At 42.5% G+C, this 18590-nt stretch overlaps 2 protein-coding genes across 4 annotated transcripts; both read left to right on the top strand.

The window, feature by feature from the left end:
- Window positions 1–6940: 6940 nt before the first annotated feature.
- Window positions 6941–10683, top strand: LOC103722606 (probable inactive purple acid phosphatase 28). Of its 3 annotated transcripts, none has more exons than XM_008813215.4 (4): window positions 6941–7219; window positions 7324–7471; window positions 7996–8357; window positions 9865–10683. In XM_008813215.4, the coding sequence occupies exons 1-4, from the start codon at window positions 7037–7039 to the stop codon at window positions 10303–10305; spliced, it is 1134 nt and encodes a 377-aa protein (XP_008811437.1). In that variant the 5' UTR covers window positions 6941–7036; the 3' UTR covers window positions 10306–10683. The 3 variants fall into 3 exon arrangements, with proteins under 3 accessions (XP_008811437.1, XP_008811435.1, XP_008811436.1); XM_008813213.4 differs by having other exon boundaries at window positions 6942–7219; window positions 7966–8357; XM_008813214.4 differs by having other exon boundaries at window positions 6944–7219; window positions 7966–8357; window positions 9868–10683.
- A 1081-nt stretch (window positions 10684–11764) lies between these two features.
- Window positions 11765–17984, top strand: LOC103722605 (GATA transcription factor 20-like). Its single transcript, XM_008813212.4, has 7 exons — window positions 11765–12377; window positions 12514–12600; window positions 12692–12804; window positions 13522–13650; window positions 14575–14680; window positions 17136–17207; window positions 17607–17984. Exons 1-7 carry the CDS (start codon window positions 11991–11993, stop codon window positions 17679–17681), a joined length of 969 nt encoding a protein of 322 aa, XP_008811434.1. The 5' UTR covers window positions 11765–11990; the 3' UTR covers window positions 17682–17984.
- Window positions 17985–18590: the final 606 nt, after the last annotated feature.

The following is an 18590-nucleotide window of genomic DNA, read 5'->3' as shown; positions in this document are numbered from 1 at the left end:
TACTATTTTTTTTTATAAAAATAAGCTTAAGACGTGTCATTTAAAGTATGGCTCTTTCATCATTTTTTAATTAAATATAACAATTTAATTTAGAATTTATTTTTGCATGCTAAATTATCCCCAACTAGTTGCTCTTTTTTTTAATTTGTTTTCCAATTTTAGGCTCTCCCTTCGAGGCCTAAAATTCTAGTGTTTCTCGATCCGAGCCCTCGAAAGACCTTCAATCAAATGGGCTTTGCGGTGCCAATCAAATGGGATCTCTTCCAGCGGAGCCAATCGATTCCAAAGATTTGAAGTTTCCGGTGTTTTTCTGCCGATTTTTATCGATGTTAATTTGTCAAAGTAGCAGTGTTTTTTTTTTCAGAATATTTTCTTTGATCCTGATAGGTCGAAAACCCTAGCCAGGAGGTCGACGTAAAGCCGTTGGCCGGAGGTCTTTACATGCCCTGCCGTGCCCCTCCCGAGCTGGATCGACGATGCACCCGGCGGCGGCGCCGCGAGTGGTGGTGGTGAGGGTCAGTTGATTGTGGCCGCCGATGCATAGGCCATTCGGCGGTACACGGCAGATGTCGGCGGCGGGGATGGGGTGGAGGTAGGGGTGGCAAAATATGACCCGACCTGCCAACCTGATCTGTGTTCGACCCGCCATAAACAGGTTTGGGTTTGGCCTAAACAGGTTCGGGTCGTAAACAGGTCAACCCGTTTAACTTATTTATTAATTGGGTCGGATACGGGTTTTATATGTCTGACCTGTTTAAACCGTTTAATCCGTTTAACTGTTAGGCATGTTAAACAGGTCTAAACAGGTTAAACGGGTCTAAACAGGTCTAAACAGGTCGGGTTGGGTTGGTTAAACGGGTTGGGTTGGGCAGATTAAACATGTCTAAACAGGTTAAGCGGGTCAGGTTGGGCAAACAGGTTAAACAGGTCGAGTTGGGTTGGGTAAACAGGTTAAACGAGTCGGGTCGGATTACCTGTTTAATAAACAGGTCAGGTTCAGATTGTAATTTCGGATCTGTTTAATAAACAGGTCGGGGTTCAGATTTATGATTTTTTGATCCGACCTGCATGTGATCCGACCCGTTTATGACCCAACTCGATCTGATTGCCGCCCCTAGGTGGAGGAGGATCATGATGGGGCTGCGGAATGGAAGGTGGCGTGCCTTCCTGCCACGCCAATCTTGGGGATCCTCATGGGGTGGGCGCGCCACAGGTTGGGGCTAATCAGCTAACCTCTCGTTTCAGGGGGAAGTCTCTTTGCGTTCGACTCTGTCTCCCCCGGATAGGTGACATTTTTTCCCCACTTGTTCCTACTTCCATCGTCTGCTTAGTGACAGAAATTTTATTAAACTCTTTCTCTCGCTCTCTCTCTTTTCTTTGGTTCTTGTAGAGCCAATGTATTGCACCGTGTAGGTTGGAGCTGCGGTTTTGGTACTCGGAGGGCGTGAGATAAACGCCGGCTTGGCTTCACTTCCATCTTCTTCAAATCCATGCGGGTTTGACGAGTTGTTTAAATTGGAAGGTTGCTTCTGTTTTGATATTTCACAGCTAGCGTTGAAATTCCCCCGAAGCGAGTTGCTCCATTGATGAGGTTCCTGGAGAAGAGAAAAGAACGGAATTTTGTTGAGGAGATATGTTACAATGTCCTCCGCAAAGAGGTAAGAGGTGAGTATTCTGAGATTGGTTCTTCTTTTGTGTCGCATAAATTTCTCGCTCTATGTAAGATATCAGCCTGGCATCTAAAGTGAACTTGAGATTTTGAATGAAGATATTCATAGGGCTCGTTTGGTTCGCGGGAAGCATTTTTCTTCCTAGGAATATGATTCCTGGGAAACAAATTCCTAGGAAGAGGATGCCTAGGAAAGTACTTTTGGCATGTTTGGTTGACCATGGAAAAGTGACAAATTTCCAAGGTGCTTATGTTTGGTTGGCCATCCACTTTCCTAGGAAAGTTATATATAATTCCTATTATGCCCTTAATAAAAATTAGGTTTTTAATGCCTCTTTAATGCTTCTTTAATGCTGAAGGGACTTTTTGGTAAAAAGTAAAAATGGAGTGATTCCCGCCTCATGGGAAAGTAACTTTCCCATGTTTCTCATGGGAAAGACTTTCCCATAAAATGTGGGAATCACATTCCCATGGGAATACAACTTTCCCTTCTCTCTCCTTTGAAAACTCCAACCAAACAAGAGGCATCTCATTACTTTCCCGTTGACCACACTTTCCCCCCTTCTTTTCCCGCGAACCAAACGAGCCCATAGTGAGTGATGCGGGGTTCGCACCCCGGCACCAGCCCACACACCAGCCGAGCAGGGAAAGCATCCGCGTCCCTTCCAGAGGTATTGTCCGCTTTGGGGATCGGGGATCGTCGACCGCTCCCGGGGGTCCGCGCTGTTCCGGCGGCGCCCCGGGTGGAACCACCCTTCCCACCCCTCACGGCTTTGTCCCACAAAAGGGCCCCCTTCTCTCCTTTGAAAACTCCAACCAAACAAGAGGCATCTCATTACTTTCCCGTTGACCACACTTTCCCCCCTTCTTTTCCCGCGAACCAAACGAGCCCATAGTGAGTGATGCGGGGTTCGCACCCCGGCACCAGCCCACACACCAGCCGAGCAGGGAAAGCATCCGCGTCCCTTCCAGAGGTATTGTCCGCTTTGGGGATCGGGGATCGTCGACCGCTCCCGGGGGTCCGCGCTGTTCCGGCGGCGCCCCGGGTGGAACCACCCTTTCCACCCCTCACGGCTTTGTCCCACAAAAGGGCCCTCTGGAGGAAAGGTTTGCACCTCCTCATTATAAGGCACAGACCTTTCCGCTGATTAGCCGATGTGGGACTAAACTGGGAACCCCATCCCACAACACAGGTATTGTCCGCTTTGGGGATCGGGGATCGTCGACCGCTCCCGGGGGTCCGCGCTGTTCCGGCGGCGCCCCGGGTGGAACCACCCTTCCCACCCCTCACGGCTTTGTCCCACAAAAGGGCCCCCTTCTCTCCTTTGAAAACTCCAACCAAACAAGAGGCATCTCATTACTTTCCCGTTGACCACACTTTCCCCCCTTCTTTTCCCGCGAACCAAACGAGCCCATAGTGAGTGATGCGGGGTTCGCACCCCGGCACCAGCCCACACACCAGCCGAGCAGGGAAAGCATCCGCGTCCCTTCCAGAGGTATTGTCCGCTTTGGGGATCGGGGATCGTCGACCGCTCCCGGGGGTCCGCGCTGTTCCGGCGGCGCCCCGGGTGGAACCACCCTTCCCACCCCTTACGGCTTTGTCCCACAAAAGGGCCCTCTGGAGGAAAGGTTTGCACCTCCTCATTATAAGGCACAGACCTTTCCGCTGATTAGCCGATGTGGGACTAAACTGGGAACCCCATCCCACAACACAGCCCCCCCAGCGGGAAGGTCTGTGCGTGGCCGGGGCCCTTCCTCTAGCGCCATCTGATGCGGGGTTCGCACCCCGGCACCAGCCCACACACCAGCCGAGCAGGGAAAGCATCCGCGTCCCATCCAGAGGTATTGTCCGCTTTGGGGATCGGGGATCGTCGACCGCTCTCGGGGGTCCGCGCTGTTCCGGCGGCGCCCCGGGTGGAACCACCCTTCCCACCCCTCACGGCTTTGTCCCACAAAAAGGCCCTCTGGAGGAAAGGTTTGCACCTCCTCATTATAAGGCACAGACCTTTCCGCTGATTAGCCGATGTGGGACTAAACTGGGAATTCCATCCCACAACAGTGAGAATTAAGGTATTAGAGTAAGATGAATATGAAGATATTCATATTGCCACCTCTTTTTTCTTATTTTGTTTTCTATGAAGACTCGTTTTGTAAGTATTGACTCGTCAGCTGATTGGTCTCCCTGGCAAGCGTGAGTAACAAAGGACAGCAAGAAGTTTTTGGAGCAGTATGGAAGCATCATGTAGAAGAGGACATTATTCCGAGCCTGTACTGATCGTGGTCGGTACCAATTACGAGTGTGACATCGAGAGCCCAAGGCGGAATTGATTGGACGGCACCATAGCCAGTAGATTGTTGCTCTAGAAATATTGAGCAAGGGATTAAATATCATCATTATTCCGTTGCATTAAAAAATTCTAATATTTTTTTATATTATTATTATTGTTGTTGTTATTATTGTTACTGATGTTATTATTAGTTTTAAGAGCTGGAGGGGCAAGCCCACCTTTGCTTTTTTTTTTTTTTTTGGGTGGGGGGGGGGGGGGGGGATAATTAAGCTCCAGGAGCCCAGCTACTGATTAGGTCGCTGGAGCCGTGACGTTGGAGTTCTTGATTGCCAAGATAAAATATTTCAAAAAAAGGAACGAAGTGGCCACCGCCGAGGAACTTTCCCCGCCCTCAGAAAGGTAAAATATTTCCAAAAAGTACCAGGCCATTTGTCATGCCTTCTTCTACTGCCCGCGGGCGGCCCAGATGTGATAGTGTATGGGGCTTGTTCTTGACATCGGGCAGAATAGGTCTCTATCGGAGGTTTTTCTCTTTCGATTGATGGCATCTATAAGGAGGCCAGACACGGTGGAGGAGAGTCTGGTATGCCTATCTGGCCTATTATACTTGGCTAGATAGAAATACCTAAGTCTTCGAGAACAGATGGCTACATTCGAGAGTGGTGGTGGCTAGAGCCTTGCTTCATGCATCGAAGGTCATCAATAGTGCACTACTCTCTTCTCTTGAAACGACTAGGGACATCTGGATCTCTCATCCAGCTGAGACAGCGACCAGATTTGTCTTCGTTTCCTAGGAGCCCCTCTTCTCTTATTTTCTTAAGATAAATTTTGATGGCAGCTTTTTTTCTCTGATATAAATGGTTGTACTCATATACGTATCATGTGAGAAGCCGGTGCACTAAAAAAAAAAAAAAAATTCTCCCTGTGATATACCTGCCTATCTAAAATTATGTTAGTGATATTTTGCTCTAAGGCATTGCATGATAGACAAATAATATTGTTAAGCGGCATTTTTTTTTTTTTGACCACCATTGCTATTTTTTACTATTAATCTACATTGGTCGAATCAAAGCCATTATACTAATTACTTTTTTTTTTTTTTTGATGAAAAGGAAGGGAGGATTGACCCTATATTAGATAAAGAAAAATGCAAAAGAAAAAAGAGTACCTAAAAAAAGAAGAAAAAAAAATTCCTATTTCCATCCAACATAGGAGTTGAAATTCAAAATTCAAAAATTAAAACCCCCTCCAAATAATTGTTAAACATCCTTCTAATTTTGAAAATCAAATTACAAAAATTAGGGAATAATCCTTTTTCAAATTGGTTGTTTCGCTTCACAGGGTTCCTAACTTCCTACCCCATTAAAGAAGATCAGGGGCAACATCTGTACCTTGCATGAATCAGTCATAATGTAGGCATTCGTCATCTGCCAACAATAATTGCACCGAACGGGGAGAAGGATTGGATTTGGCAGATTTCGGCCGGCGCCAGAGGGAATGCATATATTAGGGAGAGAAATGGAGTAGAGGAAGGGGCATCAATGGTGAGATATTGGGCTGCATCTATCAGAGAGAAAGAGAGAAGGGAGGGGCTGGATTTAGGATTGCATCCATGTGTGTGTGTGTGAGAGAGAGAGAGAGAGAGGAGGGAGGTTAAAAGGGATTGAGAGACATAGATAAAAAAAAGAAAAAGGGAGAAGAATGAGGGAATCAAGTTGGCAATCACAAGATCTGACCGATGATAACCAAGTCCAAGCCTCTAGATGTGCGAAGATTCAAAAAGAGGAGAGGAGGAAAGAGGGGGAGCACATCTAAGAAGAAGTGGAAAGGACAAAGCAAAAGAAAGAAAGAAGGAAAGGTACTCACCAACCGGCCGATTTGACCGTCATCCCCCTTTATCCGGCAGCTAGCCTGTAGATCGGGGCATGGGGGAACGAGACACACGAATGAATAAGAGAGAAAAACGAAAAAAGGGAAGAGAAAAGAGAAGATGCACAGAAGAGGAAAAAAAACAAAGCAGGAAAGGAGGGGTAGGGGGGAGGATGGCTGACGACCGGCCCAATCTGACTGGCCACCGGCGAGCAGATGGCGAGAAAGAAACTAAGTTATGAAAAAAAGGAAAACGGGGAAGAAGAGAGAAAAAAAAAGAAATCCCAAGGGAGAAGCGGATGGCCAGAGAGAAACTAGGTTCTAAAGGGAAAAATACCGTGGGGGGGGGGGGAGGGAATTACCAAGAGGTTGCTATTGTATTTTACTTTAAAATAATCTCAACCAACAATTCACCGAGGTCCGTTATTGAGAGAGCCTCCCGCCATACAGTAGAGATCATCAGGGCTACTGAAATAGTTCCATCTAGGATGATTAGGGATATCTGGGACTCCTCATGTCCTAAGAGCCTCCACCTCCAGCTATCTTAAGGTGAACTTTGACAGTAGTGCATCCAGCGATGGAGACATAGCAGAAGTGGATTTCGTGATCAGAGGCCATGATTCACAGATTATAATTGTGAGTGGGCGATGCATTTATGGTCCGACGGCCTTAGAGGCGGAGCTCCGAGCAGCATAAAAGGGCCTATCCTATGCTCGGAGGAGATTGGGGACGAAGCGTATCATCCTCGAAGGAGATTCGGCCATGGTGATCGGTTGGATACGAAAAAAGAGGAAGAGGACGGTCGGTCGCCTTCTCATTGATGATATTTGATGGTTGGTGCAAGAGTGCAGAAAATTTCAGACGGTGCATGTGTATAGAAAAGTGAATAGAGCTGTTGACTGGGTTGCCTCTTATGCAGTGCAGTACACCGAGAAGATCCTTTAAACGTATCAGGAGACTTCTCCTCCACAGTTATGCCACCTTGTAACTCTCGAAAAAATTCAGCCAGTGAGCAAATTACAATAGACCGTTCCCTCTTCCCGGTTGATGGTTCGGTCGGATTCAGGCGGAGAGGAGAAATAATAATAATAATAATAATGATGATAAAAGGAAGGCAGTTGCTTGCCATCAAATCACAAACCGCCACGGTTTCGGTTCCGCGATGGAATAAATCGCAGACCGCGCTCGGGGAAGAAGAGAGCGAAGGAGGATGAGCCGCCGGCCGTGGCGTCCCGCTCTCTCCGACCTCTTCCTCCTTATCCTCTTCTCTCTCCTCCTCTCCTTTTTATTCTGGAAGGCGATCGAGGTGGGCGCCGACTCCGCCGTGAGGGTCAAGAAGTCCGCCGAGTTCCCTCTCCGCTTCCGCTACGACGGCACCTTCAAGATACTCCAGGTGAGAGATCTCAGCTCAGCTCGAGCTTCAGCTTCTTCTTCTCCTTTTCGGCTTCCTAGTGCGAGGGTTAGGGTTAAGGGGGTTGTTTCTTTTGATGCGATTAGGTCGCGGACATGCATTTCGGCAATGGAGCGGTGACCCGGTGCCGAGATGTGCTCCCGTTCGAGTCCGCCCGCTGCTCCGATCTCAATACTACCCAGTTCCTCCGGAGGATGATTGAGGCCGAGAAGCCCGATCTCATCGCCTTCACAGGTCCTAACTCCTTCTTCTTCTCCCTTTTCTTGAGCTGAAGTTTCAATCTTTTACTACAAGAATTCAGATCAAGAAATCAACTCCGAGGGAAATTTTGGTGTGCGTCTTCTTTTGATTCTTTTTTCCCCTTATTCTACTCCTCTCTTTGTAATAAAGATTCAATCTTTCTCTAGAGGAAAATGAACCTTTTTCTTATGACCATTCTCTGTGAGAAATTTTCGTCTACGTATATGCTAAGAACGGAGTTTTCTCCTTGATGCCATTTCGGGCGCCCTTATGCTTTGCTTTGCTTCTTTGTACTAAAGATTCGATCTTTTTTCGCTAAAGATTTGATCTTTGACCAAAGACATTCAATTCAGGTGACATTTCTGAGAGAGATTTATCTGTCCCTGATTCCTCCCCCTTTATAAAGAAATTCAGCCTTTATTTAAACGAAAACACCCGGGAGACATTTCTTGAAATTTTTGGTTACGTGTTCTTTTGGTCTGAACCAGGGGATAACATATTTGGGACAAGTGCAACAGATGCAGCGGAATCACTGTTTCAAGTGTTTCGGCCTGCCATGGAGTCCAGGATTCCCTGGGCGGCAATCTTGGGTAATCATGACCAGGAGTCCACCATGACCCGGGGAGAGCTGATGTCGTTCATCTCCCTCATGGATTATTCTGTTTCCCAGCTCAACCCGCCTGGTTTCAAGATAGATGGATTTGGGAATTATGACATCAGGGTGCATGGAGCGTTCAGTTCGGGAATGGCTAATACCAGCGTGCTAAATCTCTACTTCCTTGATAGTGGAGATCGTGCAATGGTCGGTGGAGTTAGAACTTATGGATGGATTAGGGAATCTCAACTCACCTGGCTTCGCACCGCTTCACAAAACCTTCAGGTATTCAAAAATTCATAACAAACTTTTGCTTCTCTTCATTTTCTTATATGATAATTCTTTGCTTGTCTTACATAGTAGCTGAAAATGATTGTATCTTTAATGACTTCTATAGTAGCTAGGAATCTCATGGTACAATACTGCAATCTCTGCTGTTTTCTTTGAGGACTTAGCAAGAATTAGTCATGTTACAGTCCTCTTAACCATTGCTGTATTCTTTGTTTCACTGGCTCAAAGCAATGAGGCATCACCAATTAGTAGGGGAGGTATTAGAGACCAATCAAATTTGCTGTTGCATTATGCTCCTAGTTGAAAAATTCATCCATACATGGCTGCTAACTTTTAATATGGGTACCAACCTTTGAGTTTGAATATTTAATGATCCGGTGTTATTCTTTAGAGGCTAAAGATTTTGTCTGGTCTCATATCTCATTCATGACATATAGCTCGCAGGTTTTAAGATTGAGCAAGTGTCATTGAAAGACATGATCCGCTAAAAGCATTAGTTCAGTGGTCAGTGCTCTGCATCTTTATATCATATTCTGGGTTTGTGCTTTTATGTTGATTTGCCTTCTTTAATTAATTGCTTAAAAAATTAAAAGGAGGACGAAGTTACAGTGTTTTATGCCAAGTGATTACTGGTAGATGTTTTTTATTGCATTTTATGGTGAATTGAATTGGTCAGAGAGTGGGAATTTGCAAGAGCAGAAAATTGATTCAGTGGCCTATATCTATAAGAAAATTAAATAAAGAAGTCAAAATTTCAATAATGCAATTTGCAATGTTTACTCTTAATAATTGGGTTGATAACTAATACTTGTGTTTTTTGAATCTTACTATATGGGCTCATTGTCTTCATATCTTCATGGAGAAGCGCCAATATGAGATCATCAATAATAGCATCAGGTTCAAAGAAATGGCTACAAATTTAAGTTTTGTATAGGTTAGGCTATTTTCATATCTTTATTCTAGAGCTTCTGGGAGTTCCTTGAATGTTTTACTGCCAACTAGTCTAATAAACTCTATGATATAGATGCAGTGTGATAAGAGAATAATAGGGCAGAGTTTCTTTCTGATTTAATGGGAAAAATAGATTAATCTCTTAGTGCACATGGGAAGCAGCAGGTTTTGGGTATCACATGCGCATGAATTTGCCCTTAGGGTCTGAGTTGAGGTTGGATGGTGAAATGCTTAGCAATATGAGGAGTTTCATACTAAATTGGTGATTGCATTAAAAATTGTAAATTTAGATGTGCGGGTTTCATCTGATAAAAAAAATTCTTAATGTTATCTATCTGATCACTGCTCATGATGGAGCGGAACATGCGGTTCTATCCTGATCGCAGCAGTCTTTGTGGAGTAGAAGAGGTTGATGATTAGATGAAAGCTTTTACTTGCTTTGATGATAAGATGAAAGCTTTTACTTGCTTTGATGATAAGATGTAAGCTTTTACTTGCTATAATGGTTGCTTTACAAACTTAAATAAGAATTGTTTCTGTCTTTGACTAGCAGGGCATCTTTCCAGCTCCAGCACTAACTTTTTTCCATATCCCCATTCCAGAGGTTCGAGATCTCTGGTATAGAGGGTTTGTGGGCAAATATCAGGAGGCAGTTGCTTGTTCTATGTTCAACTCTGGGGTCCTAAAATCCCTCACCTCGATGGGAGATGTGAAGGCAGTATTCCTTGGTCACGATCATCTTAATGACTTTTGCGGCAACATTGATGGTATATGGTTTTGTTATGGTGGAGGTTTTGGCTACCATGGCTATGGAAGGGCTGGCTGGCCTAGGAGAGGGAGGGTAATTTTATCCCAGCTGAGAAAAGGCAAGAAGGCATGGATGGGGGTTGAGTCAATCCGGACTTGGAAGCGGATGGATGATGAGACTCTGACTAAGACTGATGAGCAAGTGCTCTGGAGTGATGGTGGTATGGAAGATGTGGATCACTAGATGCACATTTTTTGCCTGATTTTTTTGTGTTCTTGAAGTTTGTCTTCCATATGTGATAATTTCTTTGATTACAAATTTGTAATAGTTACTGGTGAAGCAGGAGAGAGCGCCGACCGGTCCAGTTTGTATAGTCTTTTGTTTCCATTCAAGGGGCATGGGTTTGATCCTGCCTTAACTCTTGATATATCAGCAGGTTTCTACGTGCCCTAGTCCTTTGAAAAAAAGAAATGGTGAGGAAGTTGGAGAGAAATTTCTTTTGGCTAGTCTTGATTGTTGCATCCTTGTATGTGGGTGATGATTGGTTTTCTAGGAGTTACCATCTGCTTTGATGTCAAAAAGGTGATAATCTCGGGGTCTGAATCGACTTTCACTTACGCAGTAACGTGTGCCTGGTCGAGATTGAAAATAATTTTAAATATTATATGGAATTGAATAGTTTGTTAACGAATACTGTTGTTTAAAGCTGAAATATAAAGAAATGATTTATCGATTATTGCCTCTATGATTGAGATATACTTGGTACTATAGTCTTGGATGAATACATATAGTCGTCACATGAAACAGGTTTTATAACATTTTTGGATAACTTTTATGAGTTACAAACATAAAATAACAACGGTTAACAACAATTGTCATATTACCATTCTCGACTATCATAATGGCAATATATATGTGCCATAATGGGTTTTAATATCCCTATGCGTGCCTCCATTTGATCATTGCTGTCATTCTTGTTACGCGCACGTAAAAACAAAACGCTTTGGGGATCCAAACCTAGCGCAAAGAAAAAGCTTCAAGGTCACGTGTCGGAGTATAATTAGTTCCTTGCATCTGTGCATGGCATTGACATCTTGAATCGTGCCAATCTCCTCTTTTTGTCACGTCACACTTGGAACTAATGAAGCATATTTATTGGTAACATGCTTGGCATTACTTGCGCACAAAAAAAAGTCAATGAGATTCATAACAATCGTTTTTGGCAATTTCATAATTAACTTATTCTTATGTTTGGTTGCACTAATCCTTTCTTATTATGTGTCAAGAGAGTTGTTTACGTGCTCATGCGCATCTAATAGGTGCCCATAGAATCACACAAAACCAATCAAGAGCAAGATGAACATTATGTTATAGTTCCATTTTAGTTCAAACTTCCCAGTATCAAGTACAGTGAAAATTGCACCCTTTAGCTGGAAGCAACCCAAACAGGGAGCGAGCCGGACCCAATCGCAACCACGCGGGAATGGTAAAAAACCTGGAGGCCCATCAAGAGCACGGGAGACGAACGGGTACAGTACGGCATCTGCCGTGATGAGCGCGCACGCTCATCGTTATCGTTAAGGTAGCACCAGCGATTCGCTCGCGATCTGCATCCTACGGCCCTGATCAATCCTCCACACCGGGCAAGGCCCTGTGGGAAGACCCGATGACGTCACCGCTTCTGTCATGTCTTAGTCCCTCCCCCTTCCTCTCGGCCTCTTCCTTTCTCTCTCTCGCGTCTTCTACTGGCTCTCCCATGGTGCCCTAAAATTTTAGGGTTTCTCGATCCGAGCTCCCGAAAGATTCCTAAGATTTGAAGTTTCTGGTGTTTCTGGCCCAATTTTATTGATATTTGTTTGTCAAAGTAGTTGTTTTTTTTTTCTTTTCAAAAAAATCCTTTTCTTTGATCTCGAGAGAGGGTGAGGGGAATGAGCGAAAGCTCTGGCCAGCCGGCCGACGTGAAGCCGTTGGCCGGAGGACTTTACACGGCCCGCCATCCGGCTCCTGCGCACCCCGCCATGCCCCTCCCGGGGCGGATCGACGATGCACCCGGCGGCGGTGGTGAGGGTCACTTGATTGTGGCCGCCGACGCCCAGGCCATCCAGCAGTACGCGGAGGATGGCGGCGGAGGAGACGCGATGGAGGATGATCACGATGGGGCCGCGGAGGGGGAGGGGATGGAAGGTGACGTGCCTTCCGACCACGCCAATCTGAGGGATCCTCTTGGGATGGTCGCGCCACAGGTTGGGGCTAATCAGCTAACCCTCTCGTTTCAGGGGGAGGTCTATGTGTTCGACTCTGTCTCCCCCGAAAAGGTGACATTTTTTCCCTTTTTGTTCGCACTTCCTCTGTCTGGTTAGTGGCAGGATTTTTGTTAAACTCCTTTTTTTTTTCTTTTAGAGCAATGCTGTTTTAGAATTGTGATAGACGTGCCTGTGTTGCACTGCGTAGGTTCAAGCTGTGCTTTTGTTACTTGGAGGGCGTGAGATAAACACCGGCTTGGCTTCAGGGCCATCTTCTTCAAATCCATACAACAAGGTAATTCTCATCCCAACCGACTTTCGTAAAGTACTAAAGATTGGTTTGACGAGTTGTTTAAATTGGAAGCTTCTTTTTTGATATTGCACAGCGTTCAAATTTCCCCCAGCGTGTTGCTTCATTGATGAGGTTCCGGGAGAAGAGGAAAGAACGGAATTTTGACAAGAAGATACGTTACAATGTCCGCAAAGAAGTTGCTCTCAGGTAAGAGGTGAATATTCTGAGATCGTTTCTTCTTTTGTGTTGCATAAATTTCTCACTCTATATAAGGTATCAGCCTGGCATCTGAAGTGAACTTAAGATTTTGAATGAAGATATTCATAGCTATGAAAATTCTTTGTGGAATTTATCGATATTGAATCGGCTCTTGTCTGTTTTTTTATTATCTTAAAATGTGCATGTTTTTTGAACATGCCCCCTTTCTTTCACTAGTGACTTATAATGTAGTATCCAAGAGTGTAGGATTTCTAAGTGAGAATTAAGGTAGTAACATGTGCACATGCAACTAGCTCCAAGCCTGTTGGAGAAAAAGATGGATGGTTGATCCCTGGTTGACAAGTGCTTATTAGGAAAAAAGGCCAAAGCACAGATTAAATCCTGAGTTTATTTTTATCTAATATTTGGGCTCTTCATGCTTTTAGGTGTAGCCCCGGCAAAGAGACATTCACGATGCCAATTTTAGATGTATGGCGCACAATCTGTCCTTTCATGCAATCTTTTGATAATTTTATATTTGATGCTTCTCCTTGATCTTTGTTTGTAAATCTTTTTTTAGCTGTCGATAACTGATGAAACTCCAATACATCTGTCTCATTTAGGCCTTATTAGTTGCTCAATGTGGTACACAATCTCCAAGCTTTTGGCTGGACATATATTGCCACCTCTTTTTTCCTATTTTGTTTCTAACTTCTTTGTCGACAGGATGCAGCGGAACAGAGGTCAGTTCACATCATCAAAATCAAAGCCTGAAGATGCAACTGCAGGTATTGCAAGTTTGGATGCTTCCCAACGGTGGGGTTCTGTGGAAGGTCGACCAGAATCAGCTGCCACGTAAGTTGTGTATCTAATTTTTGCCTATTTAAGATTTCATAAATGATAATCTAAATAAAACTGTTCTTTGCTGTGGTTATGGTGCAACTTGGCATTTTTTAAATTTACTATTATGATACCAGAGCAATTATTATGTTCCATATATGGTATCTCACTGTGAAGAAAACCAAGTTAGGTTGTGCTTGGTCAAGGGCCTGTGGCATTGCCAGCACATTATTCTTATTGTTTTATGTGTCATCTCCTATTCATAAGATTTCTCCAAGATATTTGTTAGGGATTTTGACTTAGACATCCTGCCCTTGATTATTTTGTAGGCAGGAGGAAACATCCCCTCCAGTCTGACTACAACTTAACACCTTTAAACTTTTCTTTTAAATGAATATTGTTGCTGTAATTAATTCTAACCAAACAAACCAAAAAGTGTCAACTGCAAAACAGGTGTCCAATTGCACGGTGGATGAGATCGAACAACCACCATGGTATGCATGTGCAATTGCTGGTTTGCAGGAACTGACAAACTAAATCAGTAAATTTTATATGATGGTAAGGCAATGGTTTAAGTGAGGAGCAAAAGAACCGCAGTAGAATGTTGGAAGAAGAATCTGTTTAGGTTTAAGTTGATCAAGTTAGCGATGCCGTTTGAAAGAAAGAACCTAAGAAAGTTAATCTTTAGTGAGATGGCAGGGAGTATTGGTCCTGTTCACCGAAAACCAGTAGCTGGATGTATTTTCAGAAGAAAAAGGGACTTTTCTGTGACTGGATTTGGAAACAAGGACCAATTCTTCTAAAGCTTCTTATCACTTTTCCCCTTGGGCTATATTTTTTTTTGCCTACTTTCAGTATCTGTGAGCATGTCTTTAATTAGAATGTAGGTTCTAATGATATTTGATATTTGGGGTTTAATGTTGTTTTGAATATGTTCAGATGCCATCACTGTGGCATCAGCTCAAAGGCTACTCCAATGATGCGTCGTGGACCTGATGGACCCAGGACCTTATGCAACGCCTGTGGACTTATGTGGGCAAATAAGGTGATTATGTTGTATAAATGATTTTACTACATAATTGTGCTTGATTTGATTATCATCTATATTTTTGTTGGATCTCATGTTTCCTACTTTGACCTCCCTCCCCTCTCCCCCCCCTCTCTCTATATATGTATATGTATATATATGTATATATGTGTATATATATGTATATGTATATATGTGTATATATATATGTGCATGTATGTATGTGTGTATATGTATGTATGTGTATATATGTGTATATGTATCTGTATGTATATGTATATATGTGTGTATATATGTATATGTATATGTATGTATGTGTATATATGTGTATATATATGTATATGTATATATATGTATATATGTGTATATATATGTATATGTATATATTGCGAACACGTGCATGCAAGTTCGGTGTACTTGGAGTATCCAGAAGATTTTTTAGGGACATGAATGTGGCATTCCGTGCTCCTGCCTGACGGTACTAAACCTTCTGCTGCCATATCCAACTTATACCCTTCGCCACTTTGCTGAGTCATCCCTAGCTGTTTGTGTACTCGAATTGACACTACAGAGCTGATGTTACGAAGCATCTGTTCAAAGTTTTCATTTTTCACAAACAGCATAAAGAAAGTCTACTAATTACCTAGAGTTGTCCTAATATTTCATATAATCTGTGGATATGTAGGAATTTTATGCAAACTATCATATGGTTTAATTTTTCGGTGGCTTTATTGAAGATAACATTTTATCTGCATAATGATGAAGTTATGGGCTAATTATTCTGTGGCAGCACTAGATTTGCTGAAAACTTAATGGAGTTGGTTTTGGATAATTAAGAGTTTTGGAGTAGGATGATATAATATGTAGATAGGTTTCATGGAGTCGATAAGAGGGATTTATAGGTATCCTAGACGATTCCATATCTGATTAAGGCGGGATGCAATGATAAATGCATTTTGCAGGATGGGCATAGGGGATGTTTAAAACAAGAGAACCTTAATTTGTTGGAAGAATCTCTTGGTTTAATTAGATCATTTGAGATAGGGATGTGGCTGCTGCTGTATTTAGAAGGTGTCCACCAACCCCTGCCAAAGATAAACGTTTTTGATTAAACTCAAGGTGATCTTTTACCAATAAAGGCAAAGGAATTGATGTTAGAACTTCTAATGGTATGTTGCTGCATCAACAGTGCTCTTTGAGAAAGTAACTTGTCCTTGGTTTTAAATGCAATTTAATCTCTGTCAAAAAATATACATCCTTCCTCCAATGGGCAGTTGGTGATAATCCAGGACATAATGCTTTGTGATGATACATGTATCTTGGCTTGTTAACCTGATTTTGGTGGGTCAAATCTCAGCCATTTGCTTGTTCAATTTTCTGAATCCGCCTTTAGATGACTAGCGCTCCCCATCAAAATTTTGACTGTCATATGATATATAGGATCTTACTTAGTATCTTAGACAATTATTTACATTGTTGAAGGTAATGAAAAGCCAGCTTTGGCGCTCACCAGAAAAATAATAAAGAGAACCAGATATGGCGGTATACTCATTTTCAATAATTTACTAGTGCTGCTTCTGAATTTATAGTTTTAACATTTCCGTCTCTTTCTTGGTCCAAAATTGGGAGTCTATTTACTACAAACAGGTAATATTCATACTGTCTGAGCTTAACATTATTTTTGTTAATATCAAATGGAAAATAAATGGATTCTTAAAGATACAAACATTTTCAGAAAGTATTATCATGTTTTGAAATTACCGAATTACAGTTGTTGAGTCATAACTGTTTTCATTATTCGTCATTGGAAAACAACTACTAGGCCTCAGCTTAGATCTTGAGCCTGAAGAATGATCCAGGCTTGGCCCTGAAGGCATTGAAGTGCGGTGTTGTGCCTACAAGTTGACTTTGATCTGTTGACAGCATATATGTTGGCTTTGTAGCATGTCTGAGTATGGAAGATGCCAATTGTATATCATTATTGGTTTACCTTTTCCATTATTAGTGTTAGTGTATAGTATGCACTTCGTCAACACCGTTTGAGCTCTTACTTTTTGTGGCTTACAAAGGCACCCCTAGTTATGCTGAGTTGACATCATATTGAGGACATTGTAAAATGTTCTCATTCTCAAATTTTGATGGATACGTTGATTCATAAGATTGATATAAAAACCCTGAATTCCTTAGGCGTTTATGCTTTTTGGACATGATCCTTGTTGAAGAATTTTCTTTCCCTTGCCTTTTTTTGTCCCCCTTTCCCTCGGCCTTAAATTAGATATCCTTCTAAACTGATAGCTGAATGAGAATTTCCTGTTGACTTGTTATATCGGTGGCGTGTGTTCTCAAACTAGATTGAGTTGCAGTATACTCATATACCAGAGCTTCTCTAGTACACTTGCATGGGTTGATGTTTGGTATGTCAATAAACTTCTTATGCGGATGGTTCATGTTCTGCTTTCGGTGCATCTTGCAGGGTACAATGAGGGACCTTTCAAAAAATCCTCCTGCAGGCACTCAGAATGCCTCATCAGAGACAAAGGAAGGGGTGAGTTCTTTAGTCGTCATTTGGCTTAGAGATGTAAAATCAGCCAGTTCTGGGCTGAGCATATGCAAAATTTTCATTTGGCTTGGAGGGCAAAGCACGGCTTTGTGTGCAACATTTACGACATAAGATTGATAACATGCTTGTATTTTTCTATTGCTTGTTGAACTGAGACCATACACGTTTGTTTGATGCATGCGCATGAGGAGTGACATAAGTTTAGTGATAGCGATAACTTGAGTGGATTGAGTGATGTTCATGGGCGAGATTTCTGAGTTATTTAATAATTTCTTCCCAAGGAAGCAGGAAGAGCTTATCAAGATGTCTACTGTTGATGTGCTCTTTGTGTTCCTTTTCCATTCCGTTTATCTTTATCCTAAACTGTCATTTATTTTTCCCCAGGATGGAAACAGTGCAGCAGTAGGCGAGCAGCAGCCTCTCGCAGTTACTGCTAATGGTCATGGCTCATCATCATGAGACGGGTCCTGTTTTAAGAGATGCCTATTGATGACGGGACATACCCTTTGCTAGGGTTTCCGAGATTGTCCAACATTTTACGTACATGCCTGTGCTATATGTCATTAATGAATTAGATACTAACTTTTCTTGATTTTTCTAGCTCTTGCTGATGCTTTCAATTGATGTTCCAATGTTCATGATGCCTCGGAGTCTTGCACATGTTGCTTGGCAGAGGGATACCATGTTTGCGTTTGTAATTAGATTTTAGACAAGCTTGTGCAGATGCCGTCTTAGAATGAATGCTAGCCACCTGTCTCTACCCTGCAAGGTTTTAAATCATGCAGTTATATGCAAGATTTCGAAGTTTTATAATTAAAATAATCACTAGAATAATGGCCATTATAATGACATTATAATGGAAAATAACAGGCAGTAACGAAGAAATGGTGGTGTTATTATTTTCCTTCGTTTTTATTAAATAAAATAATATATTTTTTGGATCGTGTAAGCACTTCTGGATGGAATTTTGAGGGAAAAATTGAAATGTGGAAAAATATATTTTATTTGAAAGAAAGTACAAGTGAAAACAATGGCTGTTATGGCCATTATTTGAAGTCAGGCTACTAGGTCACAAGACTGGGAGGGTTTTTTGTTTCATCTAATTATCAGGAAATTTGAATGGTTATCTGGGTCTTACTTACCGGACATTGTTGGTCACCCATTATCTGTCTTTATTTGTACTGTAGACTTGGATATTAACTTGTAAGGGATGCTTTCAAACCAAGCAGCAAGCCTTATTGGAAATATATTTTACTTTCATCAGTGTCACATCGCACCGACTTAAAGAAACCTGGTGATAAATCTTCTTGCCCGTAATTTATGGAACTTCCATTTTCTTCATGAAATCAAGTACTCAATAATTGTTTG

The sequence above is a fragment of the Phoenix dactylifera genome, chromosome 7 (genome assembly GCF_009389715.1).
Source record: "Phoenix dactylifera cultivar Barhee BC4 chromosome 7, palm_55x_up_171113_PBpolish2nd_filt_p, whole genome shotgun sequence".
Lineage (NCBI taxonomy): Eukaryota > Viridiplantae > Streptophyta > Magnoliopsida > Arecales > Arecaceae > Phoenix > Phoenix dactylifera.
This window is presented reverse-complemented; position numbering and strand designations above follow the sequence as displayed.